Source organism: Tachysurus fulvidraco, chromosome 12, assembly GCF_022655615.1.
Source record: "Tachysurus fulvidraco isolate hzauxx_2018 chromosome 12, HZAU_PFXX_2.0, whole genome shotgun sequence".
Taxonomy (NCBI): Eukaryota; Metazoa; Chordata; class Actinopteri; order Siluriformes; family Bagridae; genus Tachysurus; species Tachysurus fulvidraco.
Genome location: NC_062529.1, coordinates 12,814,002 through 12,834,872, shown reverse-complemented (window position 1 = coordinate 12,834,872; position 20,871 = coordinate 12,814,002). Strand labels below are relative to the sequence as shown.

General features: G+C 37.2%; 3 protein-coding genes across 6 annotated transcripts; 1 reads left to right on the top strand and 2 right to left on the bottom strand.

The window, feature by feature from the left end:
• Positions 1–1,631: 1,631 nt before the first annotated feature.
• Positions 1,632–4,872, bottom strand: LOC113659373 (transmembrane protein 179). Of its 2 annotated transcripts, XR_007144602.1 has the most exons (5): positions 4,499–4,872; positions 3,731–3,868; positions 3,197–3,275; positions 2,793–3,083; positions 1,632–2,760 (listed from the first exon to the last, which is right to left on the bottom strand). XR_007144602.1 is itself a non-coding variant. In XM_027172093.2 (4 exons), the coding sequence occupies exons 1-4, from the start codon at positions 4,798–4,800 to the stop codon at positions 2,901–2,903; spliced, it is 702 nt and encodes a 233-aa protein (XP_027027894.1). In that variant the 5' UTR covers positions 4,801–4,872; the 3' UTR covers positions 1,632–2,900. The 2 variants fall into 2 exon arrangements, 1 of the variants encoding a protein (XP_027027894.1); XM_027172093.2 differs by having other exon boundaries at positions 1,632–3,083.
• Positions 4,873–8,427: 3,555 nt separating this feature from the next.
• LOC113659720 lies at positions 8,428–15,518 on the bottom strand. 3 transcript variants are annotated; one of them, XR_007144479.1, is made up of 13 exons: positions 15,174–15,515; positions 14,865–14,943; positions 14,509–14,698; positions 13,629–14,387; positions 13,339–13,447; positions 13,063–13,192; positions 12,821–12,971; positions 12,385–12,643; positions 10,835–11,001; positions 10,121–10,616; positions 9,942–10,018; positions 9,055–9,199; positions 8,428–8,836 (listed from the first exon to the last, which is right to left on the bottom strand). XR_007144479.1 is itself a non-coding variant. In XM_047821210.1 (11 exons), the coding sequence occupies exons 5-11, from the start codon at positions 13,233–13,235 to the stop codon at positions 8,771–8,773; spliced, it is 1,389 nt and encodes a 462-aa protein (XP_047677166.1). In that variant the 5' UTR covers positions 13,236–13,447; positions 13,629–14,387; positions 14,509–14,698; positions 14,865–14,943; positions 15,174–15,517; the 3' UTR covers positions 8,428–8,770. The 3 variants fall into 3 exon arrangements, 1 of the variants encoding a protein (XP_047677166.1); XR_007144478.1 differs by having other exon boundaries at positions 13,063–13,447; positions 15,174–15,518; XM_047821210.1 differs by lacking the exon at positions 9,055–9,199 and having other exon boundaries at positions 13,063–13,447; positions 15,174–15,517.
• Positions 15,519–18,727: 3,209 nt separating this feature from the next.
• On the top strand, positions 18,728–20,528 carry prph2la (peripherin 2-like a). Its single transcript, XM_027172486.2, has 3 exons — positions 18,728–19,519; positions 19,595–19,841; positions 20,002–20,528. Exons 1-3 carry the CDS (start codon positions 18,939–18,941, stop codon positions 20,263–20,265), a joined length of 1,092 nt encoding a protein of 363 aa, XP_027028287.1. The 5' UTR covers positions 18,728–18,938; the 3' UTR covers positions 20,266–20,528.
• The last annotated feature ends 343 nt before the right edge of the window (positions 20,529–20,871 follow it).

Genomic DNA, 20,871 nt, shown 5'->3' with positions numbered 1-20,871 from the left:
CTACAGATTAATGCTGGACATTAGATGTGTTTCCTCTCTTATTCGTCTAGGTAATTGTACTATATCATGCTGCTTGGTGGGTGTAGCTCTGGTTACACACTAAACTAAATGTTGAACAAATTCATTAGGTACTGTGATATGCAGAAAATAAAACCACTGTGAGATCATTTGTGAGGAAATTAATCACTGTCTCGGTCACATACCATATCTGAAAATCATTCTGAAAAATAATTATATACATTTGTACATAATTATGCATAAAAAGCTAAACAATATACAGCGCATAATTATTCATTGTATAGCACAGCTAAATAACTGTGCATGTGTAATGTTTGAAGAAAATTCAAACCAAATGGTTTGTACTTAAACTTCAGATCTTCAAGGCAATATACTGTAAGACAATGTTCATTTAAAAGGGAACTGACTCGAGATGATTTGATTCTTTATTTGCTCTAAAGTCTCATCAGACAGAGCACATTCTCGCTTTATATTCCAGGATTGTTTTCGTTTGGGAGTTTTTCCTCTCCACTTTACATTAGTGACACTGTATGAGAATGCTTTTAATAGAAGTGCCTTTTTAAGGTTCTCTCCTTTCTCTCCGTTTAAATCAAATTGTAACAGGTCATCAATAAAAGCCATCAAATAAACAGCATTGCAACCAGAGAGATGATGTATGCTAGCACTTTTCATTTGCTACAGTACATGTTTTATTTACTCACTCACTTTCAGTAAACACTTTATCATCCAAAGTCTATCCCAGGAATTCTGTGCAGGAGGCAAGAAAACACCCTGGGTAGGATAATGTTTCATTACAGGGCACAGTGTACACACACACACACACACACACACACACACACACACACACACACACACACACACACACACTTTTAAATAACCAATTTTAAATAAATTGAGGCATTTGAATGTTGTATTATTGTCACTCATCTGATGTTTTAACTAATCGTTTATTTATAAACATATTTTTTAGCATTCAAAATTAGTAATTGCCTAATTATCTATCTCTATCTTGCATGAAGAATTTCTCATCCATTCTACAGACTTCTGTTCACTTATTACCTCACTGTGATTGGTAGCTATAAAATACATTATATGAACACCTGCGAGAGATTTTAGTGGCAGCTCTCACCAACACCATCAACAAAATGCCAACCGAGGGAATAGTTTTGGAAGAATAATGTTCAGTCACCCAGTATAGTGCAAGAGACCTTGTAGAATTTATACCAAGGCACATTATAGCTGTTCTGGTGGCTTCTGGCAGGTTAACACTTTAAACACTAAACACTTTCTTTTGGTCTTTTGTATATTAGAGAAGAGTTGAGTAGATCAGAGGTTCAAAGAGTAATTAGATAAGTAATTACATTACAGTTATCAGGAACACAAGGAAATGTTATATCTTAATGAATTAGATGTACTCTTAATTCCTAACCCATTTTTAAAAGTTTTGACATCTGAATTCACTTAATTCTGTGAATCCTGTTAATAATTTTCTGATATTTCATAATAAGCAATAACAAATACAAAGAATTGAAAAGTAGATGTTATAAAAACCTATAATTAGAAAATTAATTCACACCAAACTGCAAAAATATAAAGAAAAAAGGGCACAGTTAAATATGGCAGGTGTTTTATATTGGACATGGAGTACAAAGGTATAACAGGTTATAAAGATATGCTCAAATAATTATTCATGCACTTTTAAAATTAAATGAACAGAGAATATAAATATGGCATTGAGGCAACAAACGATTATTTGGCTATTTTTAAACTGATTATATTGAAAATGCACACACACACATTTATTCCAGCATGCAGCAAGATTTCAGGTGGCAAATACCTAAACGTTGCAAGAAAATAAGTAATGTTGAAAGACTACACACTGTGCAATTGTATGCCTTTTTTTGCTTCAATACCCATTTTGTTTCATTTGAAATATGTCATATGATTAATAAGTCCACTATGGTCTTTTGTTAGAAGCTGTAAGAAGGTAATGCAGACACATTTTTATATTGAACTGCCTATATGATTGTACTCATCTTTACATACATCACACTTGCTGTATATGCAAACACATATAGATAATAATGAAATGATAAGAACAGAACCCGAGAAAATAAATATCTACTGTAAACCAATCTAGACCAAATACTGTAGACAGAAAACACTAACTGAATTTGAATTCATTTTGAGACTCGTATTACAGAATTCACGCCTATACAGTATAATAATTTGTACCCAAAATTTGAGGTTTTGGTTAGTAAAGTAAAAGTACAATAAGATATAATGGTATTTGTAAGTGTTACTGGACATGTGCAATATTTAGATTAATTTTAGCGTAAACAGGTTTCACAATAATTTAATAGCATTTATAACTGATCATTAGTCAGTCACTTACATTTTAAGCCCTGGTATAACTATCAAGGCTGCAGTAATCTCTATGTTCTGGGACCAAAAAAGAGCCAAAATTCTCTTTGCCACAATAGTGTTTTTAGACCTTTCATTCTTAAGAACAAAATCTCTTTCATTTCATTTTGGTGAATTTTTGCCCTGGGAAGAGCTCAACATCAAATGCATAACATTTAATATTTATTATTAAGCAATGAATAAAATGTTAAATTTAGATTTTTAATAAAGAAGTATTTGGGTAAGCTTGCAGACAGCCTTTTACATGTCGATTTAGATGTCGATGTTTGATTCAGTTTTACTGGCCTCCCACAGATTACAGACAGGCTGTCAGGAGCTGTTTAAGGTGCATTAACAGTTTGAGCACAACATGTCTGTGGCAAAAACAACCTTGACATACTAATCATTTCAGTGCCTGTCAGCTTTGTGTCTCATCTCGAATCAGACAATCAGACCATGTGCTGTGCTTCTAGAGAGATTCAGATCATGGGACTTTTCTTATCCATTACGTCAGAGCAGCGGCGTGAGGAGTGGCCCAGCAGGAACGCCTTCTCGTGGATCAGGCTGTCCAGCAGGTCTTCCTGACGGTAGTTATAGTAGACCTTCAGGAAGGCCATGAATGTGATACCCAACCACGTCAACCAAGCAGCCCAAAGTCCAAACTACAGGGGAAAATAGTGCCATGTATTATGTATTCAAACAAACAGAGTATAACACAAATAAATACTAAACCCAATGGTTCTGATTACATATAAAATATTCAGATCACACATACTTGTGCAATGGCAAACTGGTCATAGTATGAAGAGTTGTCTAAGCCCAGCTCCAAATCAGTGTCCTGTAAATCCTCACAGCTAGAAAAAAAGACGTAAACTGCTACCGTTAAAGACCTTAGAATTCATTCACTTACAGACACTACATAATATCTGAAAGATTAAAATTCATATTTATATGAAATATGAATCAATGTTCAAGACACTGGAGTTGAATTTCACCAATTCTGCATCAGATAGCTACTTTCTTACTTTCTGTATGTGAAATGATATATGTATGTGACTGTCAGTTTCTTGTGTACATTAACATAAAAAGGAAAACATTAAATGCCTTAGCAGTGTTAAATGATACATAGCATTATATCCGTCATTACTGAACATACAGAATTTCTTTTTCCTTTTTGAGCACAGTTCAACAACAGAAGCAGCGCCTCTGTTGTCCAAATATAATGGTTTAATCTTTACTGGTTAGTTGATTGTGTTGACTAATCATTGCAGCCTGAAATTCATAAAATAGACTTGACAGATTATTTTACCTGCTGGGCATGCTGCCCCCCTCTGTAACAGCATCGCACCACAAGTTAAAGCCCACAGTCACAATGGTGCTCGACAGGAACACAGCACACACCACAAACAAGCTGATCAGCAGGTTCAAGAAGGCATTAAATATGGAGCTGTGGAAAAGCAAGCAAAAGTTCAGAAAGCTGTGAGATATCTACAAGACCTGCGTTTGAAAGAACAACAGACATGTTTTATGACTATATCCAACAATAGAATACACACTCTCTCCCTCTGATGTGTCAGTCTGGTGCTGTTGATTTGCCATCACATAATTAAATATACAATTAACAATACTGAACAGCTGCATACTGAGTAGGTGCATGGATGCTAGATTAAGGCACTTCATCTCTATGTGAAATAAATGATGCCGTAAATAACAAAATGTATTTAAACTTTCTTCTCTTACACCCTTTTTTTATTGTGTGCTGTGAGCATAAATAATGTGTTTAAATAATCACAGATGCTCCATATGTTCCTGTGGGTGATTTGATGAATCATGGTATACAAGGTTTCCAGCATAAAAAAAAATATTGGATCAAATATTGCATGATCTTTAATGACACTGTTCATCTGTGTCTTTTACTATATAGTAAAGCTTATTACAGTAAAGTAAAACTTATTATAGTAAAGCTTATTAAGTGTAATGTGCTCCAGTTTGGTCTTTTGTGCATCCCAAACATACTTAATGCATCAATCTCAGTCATATTTTACAGGAGATGTAGGTGAAATGTAAAGACACTCACTCGTCATGGCCTTTGCAGATGAGGAAGAGCAGCCTCCAGGCCTGAACAGCAGACAGCACGAGCGAGGCCACACCGACGAAGGTGATGAAGCTGCATGAGGACTTTGGTCCCCAGTCCTCCACCATGAAGCGCTGCTTGGACACCGTGATGTTCTCGTTCTGCCACATACCCCGTGTGAAGAGCAAACATTTCCCTCCGAAGTCCTCCGCATTTTCAGAGAGAGGCACTACGGCGATAAACCCAAAGACGAAAGCCAAAAAATATAAGACGCACTGCGTGAATATAAAATTATTTTTTGCCATTTTCAGCCGGCTCGCGCTAAAGCAGCTGAGCACCGGTGCTGCGCATGCGCAGATCCACTCTACTGGCGTGAGAAGAGGGCAGTATCAGAATAAAAAAAATGCAAAAAATAAATAAATAAATAAATAAATTCTGCACAAAGAGAGCGTTTGAACAGGAAATAGTACCTTAAAATACAAGTTTTCAAATTGTTGTTCCAATATATGATGCTGATTATGTTGTTCCAGTATATGATTGATGCTGTATGATTGCTATGCTATGATTGATATGAAATCAGAAAGATCTTTATTGCCAGGTAGGTTTTTACATACGAGGAATTTGTTCTAGTACAGAAGCTCCACAGTGTAAACAGAATGGTATTGACAAGACACAAACACATATATAATATAGACAGTTGTATGTACAGTGGAAAATGTGCAAACTGAAATATAAATAAGGAAGTATGTGTTTTAAGTAAATAATGTAGTGTTGTGTGTTTTGTATATGTCAAGTGCTCAAAAGATGGATTGCCTGAGGGAAGAAACTGTTCCTATGTCTGGTCATTCTGCTGCTCAGGGCTCTGTAGCGTTGACCAGATGGCAACAGTTCGAAGAGTGAGTGTGCTGGATGTGAGGGGTCCAGAGTGATTCTCTTTGCCCTTTTGCTCACTCTGGAGAAGTACAGATCTTGGTACTACCCTCTGTAGTCTTCTGAGGTCTGATTTGGTAGCTGAGCTGAACCAAACAGTCACTGAAGTGCAGAGGATGGATTTGATGATGGCAGTGTAGAACTGATTCAGCAGATCCTCAGTTGGCGAAGGAAGTACAACCGCTGCTGAGCCTTTTTCACAATGAAGTCAATGTGAATGTCCCACTTCAGGTCCTGGGAGATTGTGGTTCCCAGGAATCTGAATGACTCCACTGCTGTCACAATGCTATCCATGATGGTGGTGGGGGGGGGGGGGTTCCTCCTGAACTCCACTGTCTGGAGCGTGTTCAGCTCCAGGTTGTTAAGACTGCACCAGACAGCCAGCTGTTCATCCTCCAGTCTCGTCACCGTCCTGAATGAGGCCAATCAGTGTGGTGTCGTCTGCAAACTTCAGGAACTTGACAGAGGGGTCATTAGAGGTGCAGTCGTTTGTGTACAGGGAGAAGAGCGGTGGGGAGAGGACACAACCCTGAGGAGCGTCAGTGCTGAGGGCGCGGATGCTGGATTTTAGTTTTCCCAGTCGCACTAGCTGCTGCCTGTCTGTCAGAAAGCTGGTGATCCACTGACAGACAGAGCAGGACACATAGAGCTGGGTTAATTTGGGCTGAAGGAGTGATGGGATGATGGTGTTAAAGGCAGACCTGAAGTCCACAAACAGGATCCTCATAAGTCCCTGGTCTGTCCAGATCCTGAAGAATATAATGCAGTCCCATATTGACTGCATCATTCACAGACCTGTTTGCTCTGTAGGCAAACTGCAGAGGGTCCAATAAGGGTTCAGTGATGACCTTCACATAAGCCAAAACCAGTCTTTCAAATGGTTTCATGACCACAGAAGTTAGAGCCACAGGTCTGTAGTCATTTAGTCCGGTAATTTTGGATTTCTTTGGGACGGGAATGATGGTGGAGCTTTTGGTGGAGCATGAGGGGACTTCTCCAGTTGGGGCCAGCTGGTCAGCACAGGTTTTCAGACAGGCTGGTGAAACACTGTCTGGACCTGGTGCCTTTCTTCTTTTGTTCTTCCTGAAGACCTGGCACACATAATCTTCACTGAACTGAATTTTAGGTGTGTTGGAGTCGGGGGTTACAGGAACTGAGAATTGGGCTTTTTCAAACCTGCAGTTGAGTTCAGGTCGTCTGCCAGTTGTTGATTCACCACAGTGTGGGGGGATGGTGTCGACTCTACAGATTTTTCTACAGATATTTATAAAAAAAATCACCACAGTAGAACATACTTCAATAACATTACATATTCTACAAATTAATAAATAGGCACAAGCAACTGAAAGCCATGTTACTTGTTTATCTTACTGAAAACCCCCTTCTGTTCATGCTGTTATATTCCAGCTTAATTTCTTTTAAACCAATTAATCAATTCATTTTCTACTTGCTGTATTGCTATTTTCTTAATTATTTTTTACAAATTTTTTATAATATAGGCTTGAAGGAATGACTCCAGGAATTATCACCAGTACTTACCAGCTGGCAAAGATGGTGTACTAGGTTTTTCTTTGAAGCTGGTACAGTAACTGTTCAGACTATACAGTACCTGATTTTTCAGTAGGATAATAAGGTAGAACCAAGGGTGCCATAAGAAGAAGGGGTGGGTGACTGATTCATGGTTCCGATCAAAGACATAGCTTTGAAACAAGGCATGACTGAATCCTGAAGTGTTCACTGTGTCTTATCCAACACCCAACACACCCCTAAGTCAGAGAAATGCTCCATCTTGTTATTGACTTGGGTGAGTTTGTATAAAATGAGCAAAAATGAAGAGGACTTACTAATCAGGAAGTTAAAAGAGAAAGCAGTAGCAGACGTGTTTCTATTTCATCAATATCAGAAACTGCACGATTTTTTTACGGCTCATTCTAGCACCATAATAGAGTAGTTTAGTTCCATTTGAGTCATATGTGGCAGAACAAATTGTATGTACATAAAGAGCCCATTAACGCTACTGCAATTGTATATGCACGTTACAGAAGTCTGGACATCTGCAGAGACCCACACCATACATCTGGCATACTTTGTCCTGTGTGTTAGAATTACCCAGCAACAAGCCTGAAAAAGAGACATTTCAATTTAGTTCTATTCATATAGACATGCAGACACAGCAGCTGCACTGGAGGCTGCTGCAGCATCAGGGAGCTCATCCATTTTTAATGGGAAAGATTAGCACCATCTCAACCAAGCAAACAAGCCCATTTATACTACCCGGCTAAAAAGACAGATTACAGAGCAAAAAAGCTTTACATATACAGCTTGTTTCCTCTTTAGCAAGACTTGTCAGCAAAAAATAAGTGATTTAAGTGATGGTGGTAAATGGAGTGAAGATTTGTGTAAATGCAAATTTTACATTTGCAAATAATTTTGCTAACTATACTAATCTGGTATATACTGTGTAAAGACATTACATATAATCCCAATTAAATCCATTTCAGTTCCAGATTGTAGGATGTGAATACAATATGGCTTGTTGCTTTATCCACATACAATTTTGATATCCAGTAACAGGCAGACATATTATAGATAGAGACCATTTGTGAAACATCATAAATTTTAGGGAAAAAAGCATATCTGAGTCTGACAGAAGTCTGTATGTTTAAGAGTCTGTATTCACAGGAGAATACTTGAGGACAGTAGAGCAGTGGACTAATTGATCTTGCTTTGCATTTTATGGCCGTAGAACCAGACTTAACAACCAGTAAGTGCAGAATTGCAAAGAGTTGCAGAATTGCTTAACAATTTCAGATCGAGACTGAGGTTTCAAGTTATTCATCAGAGCTCTTTATTTTCTGAATTAATTTGTTAGGCTTTCTAAAAGAAACTTAATTAAATGAAAAAAACTATCATTTCAGCTGTCTTGATTGTTTTAAATACAAATCATTGCTGTACAGTTACTATACAAAAATGGTGTATTTATCTCTGTTGATTCTGCTGGATTTGTTTGGGAGAAAAAACAGGACTATGTAAATCAGGATTGTGAAATAAAGAACAGCAAACATGTTAAATCTATTTGACACTGATTTAATCCAAACCTGTGACATGATTAAGCAACAGTATTACACATTCAGAATCATAAAATGTCATTCATATTCATTTGTCACATGAGATTAAAAAATAAACAATGCAAACCTACGGCAGATATTAAGATTTTCTGTTTATTAAAATGCAGTTTTCAAATGTTTAGTCAACATACGGTAAATATGGTAAGCAAATCAGAACTGGAAAGCTTTTTTAATCCCACGTATCAGTGATGTTGTCCTTTCTTACTCTCACTCTTTCTCAGAATTGTTTGACCTGTTTGCACCTTTTCCCTTCAGCTTTTCTGCTTGACTCATCCTTTGTAGCCTAAAAACATCATTTAAAACTGGATTACTTTTCAAGGGCATGGGTTTCGTTACATTTTTCGAATAATGCAGTCAAGGAGAATGAGAAAAATGTTTACACGTCTGTTACAGGTTATATCATTCAGAATTTTATGCAAGAATGAACAGTTAGGTATGTGTATTTGAGGGATTGTCATGGCTTTTCATCATTTACAGGTATTTACAATCTTGTAAGCTCACATAGTGCTGCATTTCATTTCCTCTGTTCATGTGTGGGTGGAGTTGGTGCCAAAATATCCTGATCCCATTAATCTATGCCTGAGGTTATGGGACAATCAAACAGCAAATGCTGTCCATAATGAAAGGCTCTAGCCGCAGCCTTTTCCTACAAAACCACATAGACATCAGCAAGCGAGTAGCACTTGAAAGTGGAGAATTTGATAAATGCAAGCAAGTGGAAATGAAGTGGAGAATTTGATAAATGAGAATTTATCAAATGAGAATGAGAATTTGATAAATGATGGCTATATATTGCCCCATGATATCATGCATTATGTAGCTTGACCTATGGATTCCAGTTTATCTTCCAGTAAGCATTTAAATATAAGAAAGTCAACATTTCAGCATTTCTAAAATGTTTTATATTTCTAAAGAACAAAGTCATGGCTTACGCTTATATATAATAACTATATAGCATAATAAATAAAGAGCAGAAATAATACTAATGAAAAATGTGCAATTTATATGCCATGAATTCTTACTGAGTATCTAACTATGCATTTGTGTTAGGGGGCATGTTGTTTTAATGACATTTTATACCATCTGTCACCACATTAGCAGGAATATCTGGCAGTTTGGCCTTGTGGGGCATTCAGATGATGCGCCCATGTGGAGAGACCTTTTTACAAAAGCTGCAACTTGTATTTAAAAAGCTAAAAGAGCACATCCATAGTGGTTCAACTAAGAGGAACATCTCAAACTCTAGAATCTTATTATTTTCTAGATAATTGGTCAGGATATACAGTATGTCACAATTTGCCTGTTAATATGGATGACCTTCCTACTCTTTTTAATTTTGAGAGATGCATTGTCATTTCTAATACAACTCATAAATGACATTTTATTACCTGTATAACCTCTTGTTTGAGTCCTCTGATAAGCCCATGAGACTGAGGCCATCCTAGAAAAAGAGAGTGTCTTTTCTCTAAGTAGGAAAGAAGAAGATTTAGTAGAGCATAACTGAAACAACCTAAACAATGCAATTAGTCTTTCAAGAATTGCTTGGATTTGTGTAACAAAGTATAACCTTTCGTGACAGCAGGCACCTGCTCGATAGCAGGCAGCAATCCAGTGGAGGCTCTTCTTGTCTCCAGAGCCTGCTTCCACCAGCTGCCCAGTTTATAGTCACCCACTCGATCTGATGTGGTCCTAAAACACACTACCTCTTTAATTCCTGCATTTCTGCCCTCACTGGTTGCTTTGTCTCTGGTCTTCTCAATGGGGCTCAGTGGTAATAATGAAGTTCCAAGAGAACGCTGAGGCTGATGAGGACGAGAGCCAGGCCACACTGGGTTAAAATCCATTAACAGTTTGGAACTCCTGACAGACTCTAAAACTGATGGTTGTTTGGGATTCCCAGCCTTTAATATAAGGGCCTGATCATGGACCTGCTCCAGAAGCTCCTGCATAGTCTCAGCACGGGCACATGAAGTGAGGATCTCCGGCTGGTCTGTGACATTCTGAGGATCATAACAGAAGGACCCAAGGCTCTTCTTAACTGGAGGGTAAGGCTCCAGTGCTCTCTGAACATAGAAAGGGCAAAGACTACAAATCATACCTCAGCCACTCAAAGAAGGGTAAGTTGTACAGTTGTTATAAATGCTGCAGTCCATACAATTGAACACATTATGCAATTCATTAAATTAAGTAATTGGCAAACAGAAAAAACAGCACTAATGAATGACTGTTTGAATTTGTAATGTTATTAAGCTGTAAACAAAAAGCAGATATAATCACTCACTTTTAAAGGCTTCAGGTCCAAAAAGCTGCTTGATCCAGAAGCTTCATCACAAATGGAGTCTTGGATATAAACACTCTCAGAAGATAAAACACGGAACTGTTCTCTCTCATATCCTGCCCTAATGCTCTCTGAATGTGGCTCTGTGACCTTATCATCAATCACTTCGTCTATAAAAACAAGGTGAGATTATGACATACACCCAGCAAGCAATTTAACACTTTCATTGGACATATTATTAAAAAAGCAAATATAAATGCTCACTAAAATAAGGAATAAAAAAATTATCAGCACCCACAGGGAACACAGCAGCACTATATGGCACTGTTTGATTGTCTTTATTGCTGTAGATGTTATATGGAAAGGCAAAACATACAAGAGATCCAATCTGTATTTTATAATACAATATATACAAACTATTTATTAAACCCATTTTTTTTGTTAAATTGGAATTCAGTGCATTTAAATCTTAATTGATAGTCATTCAAACCAATTAGTAAAATTACTTTTTTGTAAAACAATGTGTGAGAAGAATCATATACCACACTATAAATCTGCTTATTAATTCAGTTAGGTGGCAGAAGTTGGATGCATAAAGACATACAGACACAGGTCTAAGGCTTTGGTTAATGTTATATTAAACACAAGAATAGGAAAATGGCAACCTTGATTGTTGGTGACAGACAAACTTTATTGTTGTGTGTGAGTTTTTCCACACACAGCCATATTTAGAGTTTACACACAAACATATTTATTTTAGTGACAAAACAGATTAAAACTTTTTATGAGAGGTCAGAGGTGAATAGCCAGACTGATGCAAGCTGATAGGAAGGCTATGGTAACTTAAACAACCACTCTTCACAATCATGGTGAGCAGAATAGCATCTCAGAATGCACAATATACCAAATGTTGAGGCAGATGGTCTACAACAGCGGAACATCACAAATGGTTCCACTCCTGCCAGCCAAAAACAGGAATCTAAGGTTACAATAGGTACAGGCTCATCGATATTGGAAAAGATGTTTAATGTGTGTAATCTCTACAGGGATTTGCTCGTCTCTAGAGTTTCAACAGAAAACTTCACATCTAGTGCCACCAAACCGTGCCAAAATCATAGACATTACTTTTTTTTTCCTAGTTCTATGTGTTGATGCAAATTTTAAATAAAACTTCTCGCCTGCATCTGCATGTTTTATGCACTGCGCTGCTAATACACAATTGGCTGATTGAATAACTGCATATATGACAATAATATGCATATAAGACAATAATGCTATTTAGATTTAGAGTTTAAATGTCTGAAATACTGATATCTCATCTGTATCAAAATTCGACAACCATTTATTGATCCTATCAAGAGGCTTTTACAAACATTAAAACGCCAATCTTCTATTTATGTAACTTCGACCATGTGACTCTCAGAAGATATTCTGGTAATGCACAGGTCAAAACATCATCAACACCATGGACATTAGAAACATTAGACACAGAAACAATGAATGATATATTTAATGAAAACAAGAAATCAAACCTCAAACCCAGCTAGACTCACTCTCAGAGCTGACCAGCTCATGTACACTTTCTTTGCACAAGCTTTTGATGAGCGTTGCCTTTGAGCTGCACCCTGCAATGAGGGTGAAAGGAGAACAGTACTGCGTAACATCTTTAGATGGCATGTGATTGCCGCTCAGCGAATGCTGGAGAGGGGGAAGAAATGAAGGAGAGGAGGAAGTAATGAAGGAGCATGCAGACTCCATGCTGTCTGCAGATGTGGAGCCAGGAGAGACATCTGCTGGAGACACATAAACCTCCTGAAAAGAATTAAAGAATTTAAAAAATCCTCATAATATTTTAGTTATATCATTTCCTCATATTATCATAGTATTTCTAATAGAACACTAATATACAGAATGTTGCCACTACAGTATATACAATGTGTTACTCTGAAATATTGTTTAGTATAGTATTGTGTTATAGGCATAGCGTACCATTCTATCATTCTGTAACAACTTCATTTGTTCCTTCTGGAGCTCTACAGGACTAGGAGGTAAGGCTAAATGACAAAATGTCTCGGGTGACTGAGAAGTATTCCTGTTATCTTCATTGTTCTCTATGTATGTTGGCAACACCACCATCAGCCTAAATGTGCAGAATCAACATAAATATTAATGTTATTCTTGCGATATTGTTTTACCATCATAACTATTTATACATAATTATCTTCTAGTACCTTGTGTGTTGTTTTGATGAGTTAAGCTCTGTCACAGATTCTCTAAATAATTTGAGAAAATCTCCGGGAGTTAGAGAGCCATTAAACAGACACTGGTAGAGCAGTGCAGAAAATGGATGAGGAATATGCCCTGAGAATATTAGAAAATATAACTTGTACATGTACATGAACATATTTACTTTACTAAGTAATCCACGGGCAAAAGATTTCTTGAGTATTAAAGTTGTCCTTATAATAATGAAGTCTCTATATTTGAATAAAATTAGTTTTTCCAACCGTTTCCAACAAACGTATTTCTTGCAACGGTATCACCAAGATTTCTTTGGTTTATTTTTTCAGGTTTAGTAGAATATGGTCTCTCTGATAATTTGAGATGTGGAATATTCTGCAATAAAAAAAAAGTTAAAATGTCATGCATTTATAACATTCGTGTCAATTAGATTTATGAAAAACTTTTCTGTCTAAAATTTGAAGCAATTTTCTGTCTGTAGGTACAGTGTCCTTTTTGAGCCCTGAGTGATCAGTGTGGAAAAGCACAGGTTACTGTATCACATTACAATACATACACTGGCCAGTATTTCCCCACAGAGACTGGGATTTTCACAGCCACATGTGAAATTGTGAAGTAGATATTCCTTTCCTGGTTGGCACCACCTGAGCAGAATCTGAGCTTCACCAACATGGCTGAAAGAATGCGATGGCCAGATGACACAGAAAGAGAAAACTTGACCAAATCTTAAAACGGCACACTATTATATATTTTCTGAAATATAATAAGGTTTCCACACCCATATGGTTTAAATCCTACTTTTAATGACACCTAATGGCACCAATTCTATGGCAGTCAGTAAGATTCATTTTCATATACAGTACTTGTTCTGTAAGAGCACATCCACATACAGTCTGGCATCCTGAGCATTCTCTATAGCAGGCTTAGTGTAGTAGAGGTATTTCAGTGCTGCTTCCCTCTGCCCCTGTCTCAGCAAGGTCCTCAAGACAGCATAACTGTGACATGATAACATTCCTGAACTGGTCTTGGGGCTCAAAAGCTTTCCAAGTGAATTCTGTGGGGGAAAATGAATTGTGTTCCAGAACACTACTTGTAACAGGATCCTGTCTATCCCAGACAGACTACAAATTATAGATTCAGTATTTTATGAGCTTGATGGTAGAAGATGTCATACTGATACAAAGCCATGGTCTAGGAGCCAAAACCCATAGATTTGTTGGAAGAAGCTGGATGGTATGCTAAAGGTCTGGCAGAAAGACTTAAGGAGATCACCTTTACCCTGCATGTTAGAAACGTCCAAAACAAAATACATTATCTAGAGATAAAGAGTCAAAGATAATGCCAAAATAATGTGTTCCATAAGTTACAGAAGAGAACCCAGGACAAACCATAACCAATTTTTAATCATTCTTCATAGAGCTGGAGAAAAAGGATACAATGGCTAGGGCAGATGTGGTGTCTATATAAGAGGTCAGTATGAGCTTTAGAAGAGATTGTAGTGAAGGTGGTGGGCAAGTCTGGTGGGTGCAGTCTTCTGAAACCAATAGTGGCCCATATTGTTTGTGCATATGAGCCACCATACCATGTATAATGGAGTTCCCTCTATATTTATCCTCAGTATCACATCTAAGAAGAGAAACCATAGAGAGATTCTTTTTATCCATGATGAAACTGTTAAGGTTTTTTTGCTGAATGGTCACAATTTCAAGAGTTATGTAATGGAGAAGGGGAAAAATAGGGTTAAGGAAACATACTGTGACAGTTTACTGGACAGTTTGTTATTGTAAATTACCTCATTTCCAGACAAGTGGTTTTGTGCTGCTGGTTCAACTGCTGCCACATCTCAGAGATCTGCTTCAACTCACTGGCATCTAAAAAGAAAAACAATATGAAGAAATAAAAGACTGATGTCTCCTCCTTTAGATTTATTTATTGTGTATCTTCTTATGTCATAAATATCTTTATTTCTTATAAAGACCTATGCTTTAGTGATAAGAAGGTCATGAGATAAAATTGCAGCACTGACAAACTAGGGCTAGTCTCTTAACCACAATGTTCCTCTTAGTCACTAATGAAACAAAAGTGTCATCTAGAGCATCACCTGGGTACTGCGGCAGAAGTCCACTGAAGCTCAACCACTGTACCAGTCTTCCCAACAGGATGTGTTGTCTGAGCATGTGCAGTCCCAGATTCCGACATCCACATTGTGTCATAGCTATGAAAAATTAATTTGACCCATCACACATTTGTGTCCTGAGACAGGACAAGAAATAGGGGAAGCGAAATTCACAATTAAAAGTAAATACAGTCTTTTAGGTCCTTTGTACTTGTTCACAGTTTCTAGATGTGAAATGCACTGTAAGCAGTTCTTAGATTTGCTAGATTACTTGGTGTAAGATTTCAGAGACATGCTAAAATGAGCTGAATTGTAATGACCAGTATGAGCCTTACCCCAGCAAGCCAATGAGTGCAGGTTTTTAAGTTTCTGTATCAGTAGACATAAGTTAGTGAAGGATGTCTGATCTAGAAACATCCACAGGCCATGACACTGACCAAAGCCTGGGCCCAAAGAGACAAGTGACAACTCCGTTACATTCTATACTGTATATCACTTAATTAGAGCTATCATAAGAAAAATTAAAGCATCATTTGTCTTCCGTAAGCTTTACTTACAGAGATTTAGCAACTCTTTCTTGGTCAGGTCTATGGAACACTGAAGCCAATAGTTAAACATAGCAAGATTTTTGTCTGCATCTTGCCGACCTTCAAATGCATGGTAGTAAAGTTAGAGAATAAAGTCACTATAACATAGATTGTGTGATGTGCGGGCATGATTAATTAACCGGAATAGGCCTGTTCTTGCCTTCAATGCTGACACTCCGGAGCCAGCGAGTGATTCCTCTCACATTGTTGCCAGTTAATGCTTTGTTCCAGAGAACTTCTGTATTGAGCATTTTCCTGAAAATGAAAAATGTCTCATTACATATGCTGAATTTTTGTTTAAATATGCCAGTCTTTTGACTATGATACTACCATCAGTTTTAATACCAGACAATCAATACAAATTATATTTTTAATTCAGTCAAATTGTCTTGGACCAATATTTACCAAAAAGAAATCACATGACTGCAGCATCATTTGACTAATGAACCATGGAGCAAATTTTACATTTTGTTAGTTTATTCCTATATATCACTTAAATAAATCTTATAGCCATGGTTTAATCTCAGAGTTGTTAAGTCACTGACATATGAACATTCAAAGTGTTGAAAGAACCAATACTCACCAGTGTGCCAATGTCTGTTACAGCATAGAGACAAGAAATGTGTCTAAATATGCTGACTGGGCCTCTGCATGCATTTTCTCCTACTCAATCCTGTCTACGTCAGAATAATCCAATAATCCAGACCTGTACACAATTCTGTTGTCTGTATGAAGGGGTATTAAACGAAATATGCATGTAACATAAAGGAGCCTAATACATGAGAGAAATTTACATGTATGTACAAAGGTAACACAGGTAATATTAAGATTAAGGTTTTGAAGCAGAATAAAAAGAATGTGTATTGTGAACACATTACAGGGGAATATCATATAACTGAATTATTATTACCATTTTCTAAACGGTTATTTATACATAGGAAATAGAAAGTACACCCCCTTTGAATTGTATGTTCTTATTTATAAGGGACTATATAACAATTTTGTAATCCTTACCGACTTCCATATACAAATAAAAAGAAAAATAAATGACTTTTTAAAAAAAAAAAAAAAACAGTGAACCAACTTTCATTAACAAGCTTCAGTACACCATTCCACAACTATTTAAAGAGAAATGAGCAGCCAGGTGTTAATGAAATGATCATGAAATAGCTCTATAAAATGAGAACTTTTGGGAGTTTGCTGTTCTAAAGCACTACGTGTTAGTCTGCAATGCCATGAAGAAAGGACAAAAGCCATGACAACAGAAAAGCCACTATGTTGCTCATCATTTTTGGACGCATTAAAAGGTCATCTCCAAACAAATTGAATTCCACTATTCTATAGGGAGAAGGATTGTTTACAAATGGTCTTCACCAGAGTAGGCATGCTGGCAAATTTAGTCAAAGTTCAGAGTGTTTAATACTAAAAGATATAAAGAAAAATGCAAGCGCTTTTATGTTCAATACAACAAAATCAGAAAATGACAAACCAAAGTTGGACCAAAATTTGGGTCATGAGACAGGACAGTGATATTAATTATACCAGCAAATCAGCATTTAAATTGCCTAAAGAAACCAATATTAAGACGTCGTAGTGGCCACTTTAAAGTCCCTATAGTCCCCTTTACCCCATTGAGCTGCTGTGGGAGGATTTGAGAGCTGTGTATAACCGAAACTCCTACATAAAACATTTACTTTAGGTTGCTACTATTGCTAAAGGTGGTTAAACTGATTTATAAGGTGCATAAGAGCCCTCATTTGTCCTTCAAAAATTTGTCCTTCACTGTATTTTCACATTTAAAAAAAATAACATTAAAAAATGTCTTTATAAGCCTACATTTTCAATTCAATATTGTAAAAGAAATTAAAGAGTAATTCAATTCTTACTTTATAAAAATCATTGTGCTAAAATGAGCTGAGAAATAATTACATGCTCAAAATTATAAACATCTATTTTATTAATAACTAAATTGTAAACAATGCATTGTGAAACAAAGAACGTTTCTTGTACAGTACTCTTACTAACAACACTCCCATCACTGCGTTACACTCATATACTGCAGTACATCAGTGAGATTTGTGTTGGTGACAGAAGGTTCTCTGCCAAATCCAACTGGGCTGATCAGTGATTACAGGAGATTACTGTACACAGCCTGGGCCTGTAAGAATATCTCACAGACACATCAGTTGCTCTGACCAATGAACATGTAAATGTGCTTACAGTGAAACAAGGGAATATCTTATGATGAGTAGAGAATCAACCTGTACCTAAAATGTAAAGTAAAAGCAGACATGTCTGGGTGAGTATTAAGGTGTTTACTACTACTGCTGATTCTATAAAGATCAATTTCATGCAGGTCTGCGTGTCTGGCCAAATGCCGTGAAAGTGAGATCTGTTTGAGCTGCTCAGTTGAAGCTTTGTAGATTGTTTTCAGTGTCATTTATTATAGTTTTTAAGGCATAATAACACACAACACATTTAGTGCAGAATTTGGTGGGGAGGTGACCACATCCCCACCAAATTCTGCACTAAATGTCACCTAGTCATTCAGGTCCACCAAGTTACCACTGTTGGTAACTCAGTTGTATTAAAATGAAATAAAATGTAATGTACAATGTAAATGTAATGTTGTCAGTACTTAGTAGTGCACACTTTCTAAAGCAGAAAGATATTTAGTATTTAAGCTTACTGTGCTTTGTCCTAGATCAATGATTACAAAATCATTAAAAAACCTGAATAAAAATTCAAATCTATCAAAGAAAAAATGGTGAACTAACTTGATATTTTCTCTTGCCTTTGCTTTTGTGTGAAAGCATGTGAGTGTCTTTCAGGTTACTTGAAGGACTAGGAACAAACGCAGGCCTATATCTGTTTGCCAGACGAAGAGACACACATATGCATTCTCAAAATCACCATATAGACAGAATATTATTCTGTTTGTATCGAGCCTTCATTAATTTCTCACCACTCAGCAGCTTTGAAAATTTTAAAATGCCTCTTTGATGGCAACTTATATATCTGCTTAATGTCCTCTGCAACATTTCCTGATAACATTTTTTTCAGGAAGAAAAACTGATTTTTAACTTCCCCAATTGTTTCATCTTTGAACACCCTACAAAATATAATTCAGTCACTAACCTGAAGCCTAAGGAAGCTAACCAATATGGCTGTTCTACGAGTAAGATTCACTAAAGCCCAGAGGGACAGGCTTGCCCAAGTGCTGTGGTTGCTGAATTGGATCTCGGTGGTGACGGGCCTCATCCTGTTCAGTCTGGGACTTTTCCTAAAAGTGGAGATCAACAAAAGAAGAGAGCTAATGGCTAAGCAGGCAGTTCATTCTGTACCAGATATGCTAATTGCAGTGGGGCTGATAGCCTGTGTGATCAATTTTGTTGGAGGAAAGATCTGTTATGACTGCGTAGACACCAACAAGTTCTTGCGCTGGAAGCTTTTGATGCTCCCTTATATAATTTGCACATTCTTCTTCACCCTATGTGTGCTGGTCGGCGCACTAATGTGCTACACCATGCATGGGGAACTGAAGGAATCCCTAGCACTGGGCCTACAAGATGCTATACGCTTCTATAAAGATACAGACACACCAGGCCGTTGCTTCCTTAAAAGCACTGTTGACCTGCTGCAGATCCAGTTCCAATGTTGCGGTAATGCAGGCCACAGGGACTGGTTCCAGATTCAGTGGATTAGTACTCGCTACCTGGACATGTCCAAGCGGGAAGTGGTGGAGTAAGTAAGATGTTATAAAGATATGCATGATTTACTTGATGCTGATTAGTTATGTGGCCTCCATTTTCTTTGCAGCCGTTTACGCAGCAACGTGGAAGGAAAATACCTGGTTGATGGAGTACCTTTCAGTTGCTGTAACATCAACTCACCTCGACCATGCATTCAGTATCAGATCACCAACAACTCAGCCCACTTTAACTACGATTACCAGACAGATGAGCTCAACTTGTGGAATAAAGGTTGTCACAAGGCTTTGGTGGAATACTTCACCTACATAATGCACTCAATCGGCCTGATTGTGCTTCTCATTTGGCTTTTTGAGGTTGGCGTTTATGTTAATTTTTCTTTTCTTTTTTTAAAGCTATAATACAGTTAACATTCCTAGTATTCCTAGCCAGTTTACTTTCCACTATGAAACTGAATGAAACTATGAATCTACCTAAAGCAGCTTCTTTTTCCACATTCTCTCTCTATAACAACAGCTTTCTGTGCTGACTGGTGTCCGTTACTTGCAAACAGCCTTGGAGAATGTCCTGCTTCAAGAAGACCCAGAGTCTGAATCAGAAGGATGGCTGCTGGAGAACAGCTTTGCAGAGACTGCACGCTCTAGCTTCAACATCATAAAAAACCTGGGCAAGGGGAATCAGATTGAGGCTGAAAATGGGGACCCCAATGTAAACAAGCCATCAACAGCACACTATGGTCCTGATAATGTACCTCCAAAGCAAATACCTGTGGTCAGTTAACATTATCCCAGTGCAGCTCTTTACATTTATCCAAAACTTCAATATAAGTCCAAACAGCTTTATTTAAGACTCACTTTCCAAATCGTATTTGAAACAGAGCAACTCATCACCAGACTTGATGCTTCATAAGGAATTTATTTACTCTGATCACACTTCAGTCATACTGTCAGTGATTTTGAGAATGCCTCCACTTCCATGATTTCTTCTATTTTGTAAATTTTAGATGCAGCTTTCATAGCCTTATCATCCACAAGTGACGTAGATGCACGACGAGTCAGTGTGAATTAACAATGATTAATTAGAGCAGCAGACTAAACTGTATTTTTTTTTATCTGAAATGTGTGCCTTCACCCCACTGGTGAAATAGGAATGCTGGTGAGAAACTACCTCCAACACTTCTTTTTTTTTTTACCCAAGTATGATGATAATGAAATATACTGCAATACTTGAATAATTTTAATTGAGATTTTGGAGGCACTTACCGTAATTTGTTTTGATAGCAGATATTTAATCCGTAAGATTTTAATCCGTAAGTTTTCCTTAATTAAATCTAGGCGACTTTGGTAAAAATGTCAGAAAAAAATATATCTAGAACCTCAAGTGGAA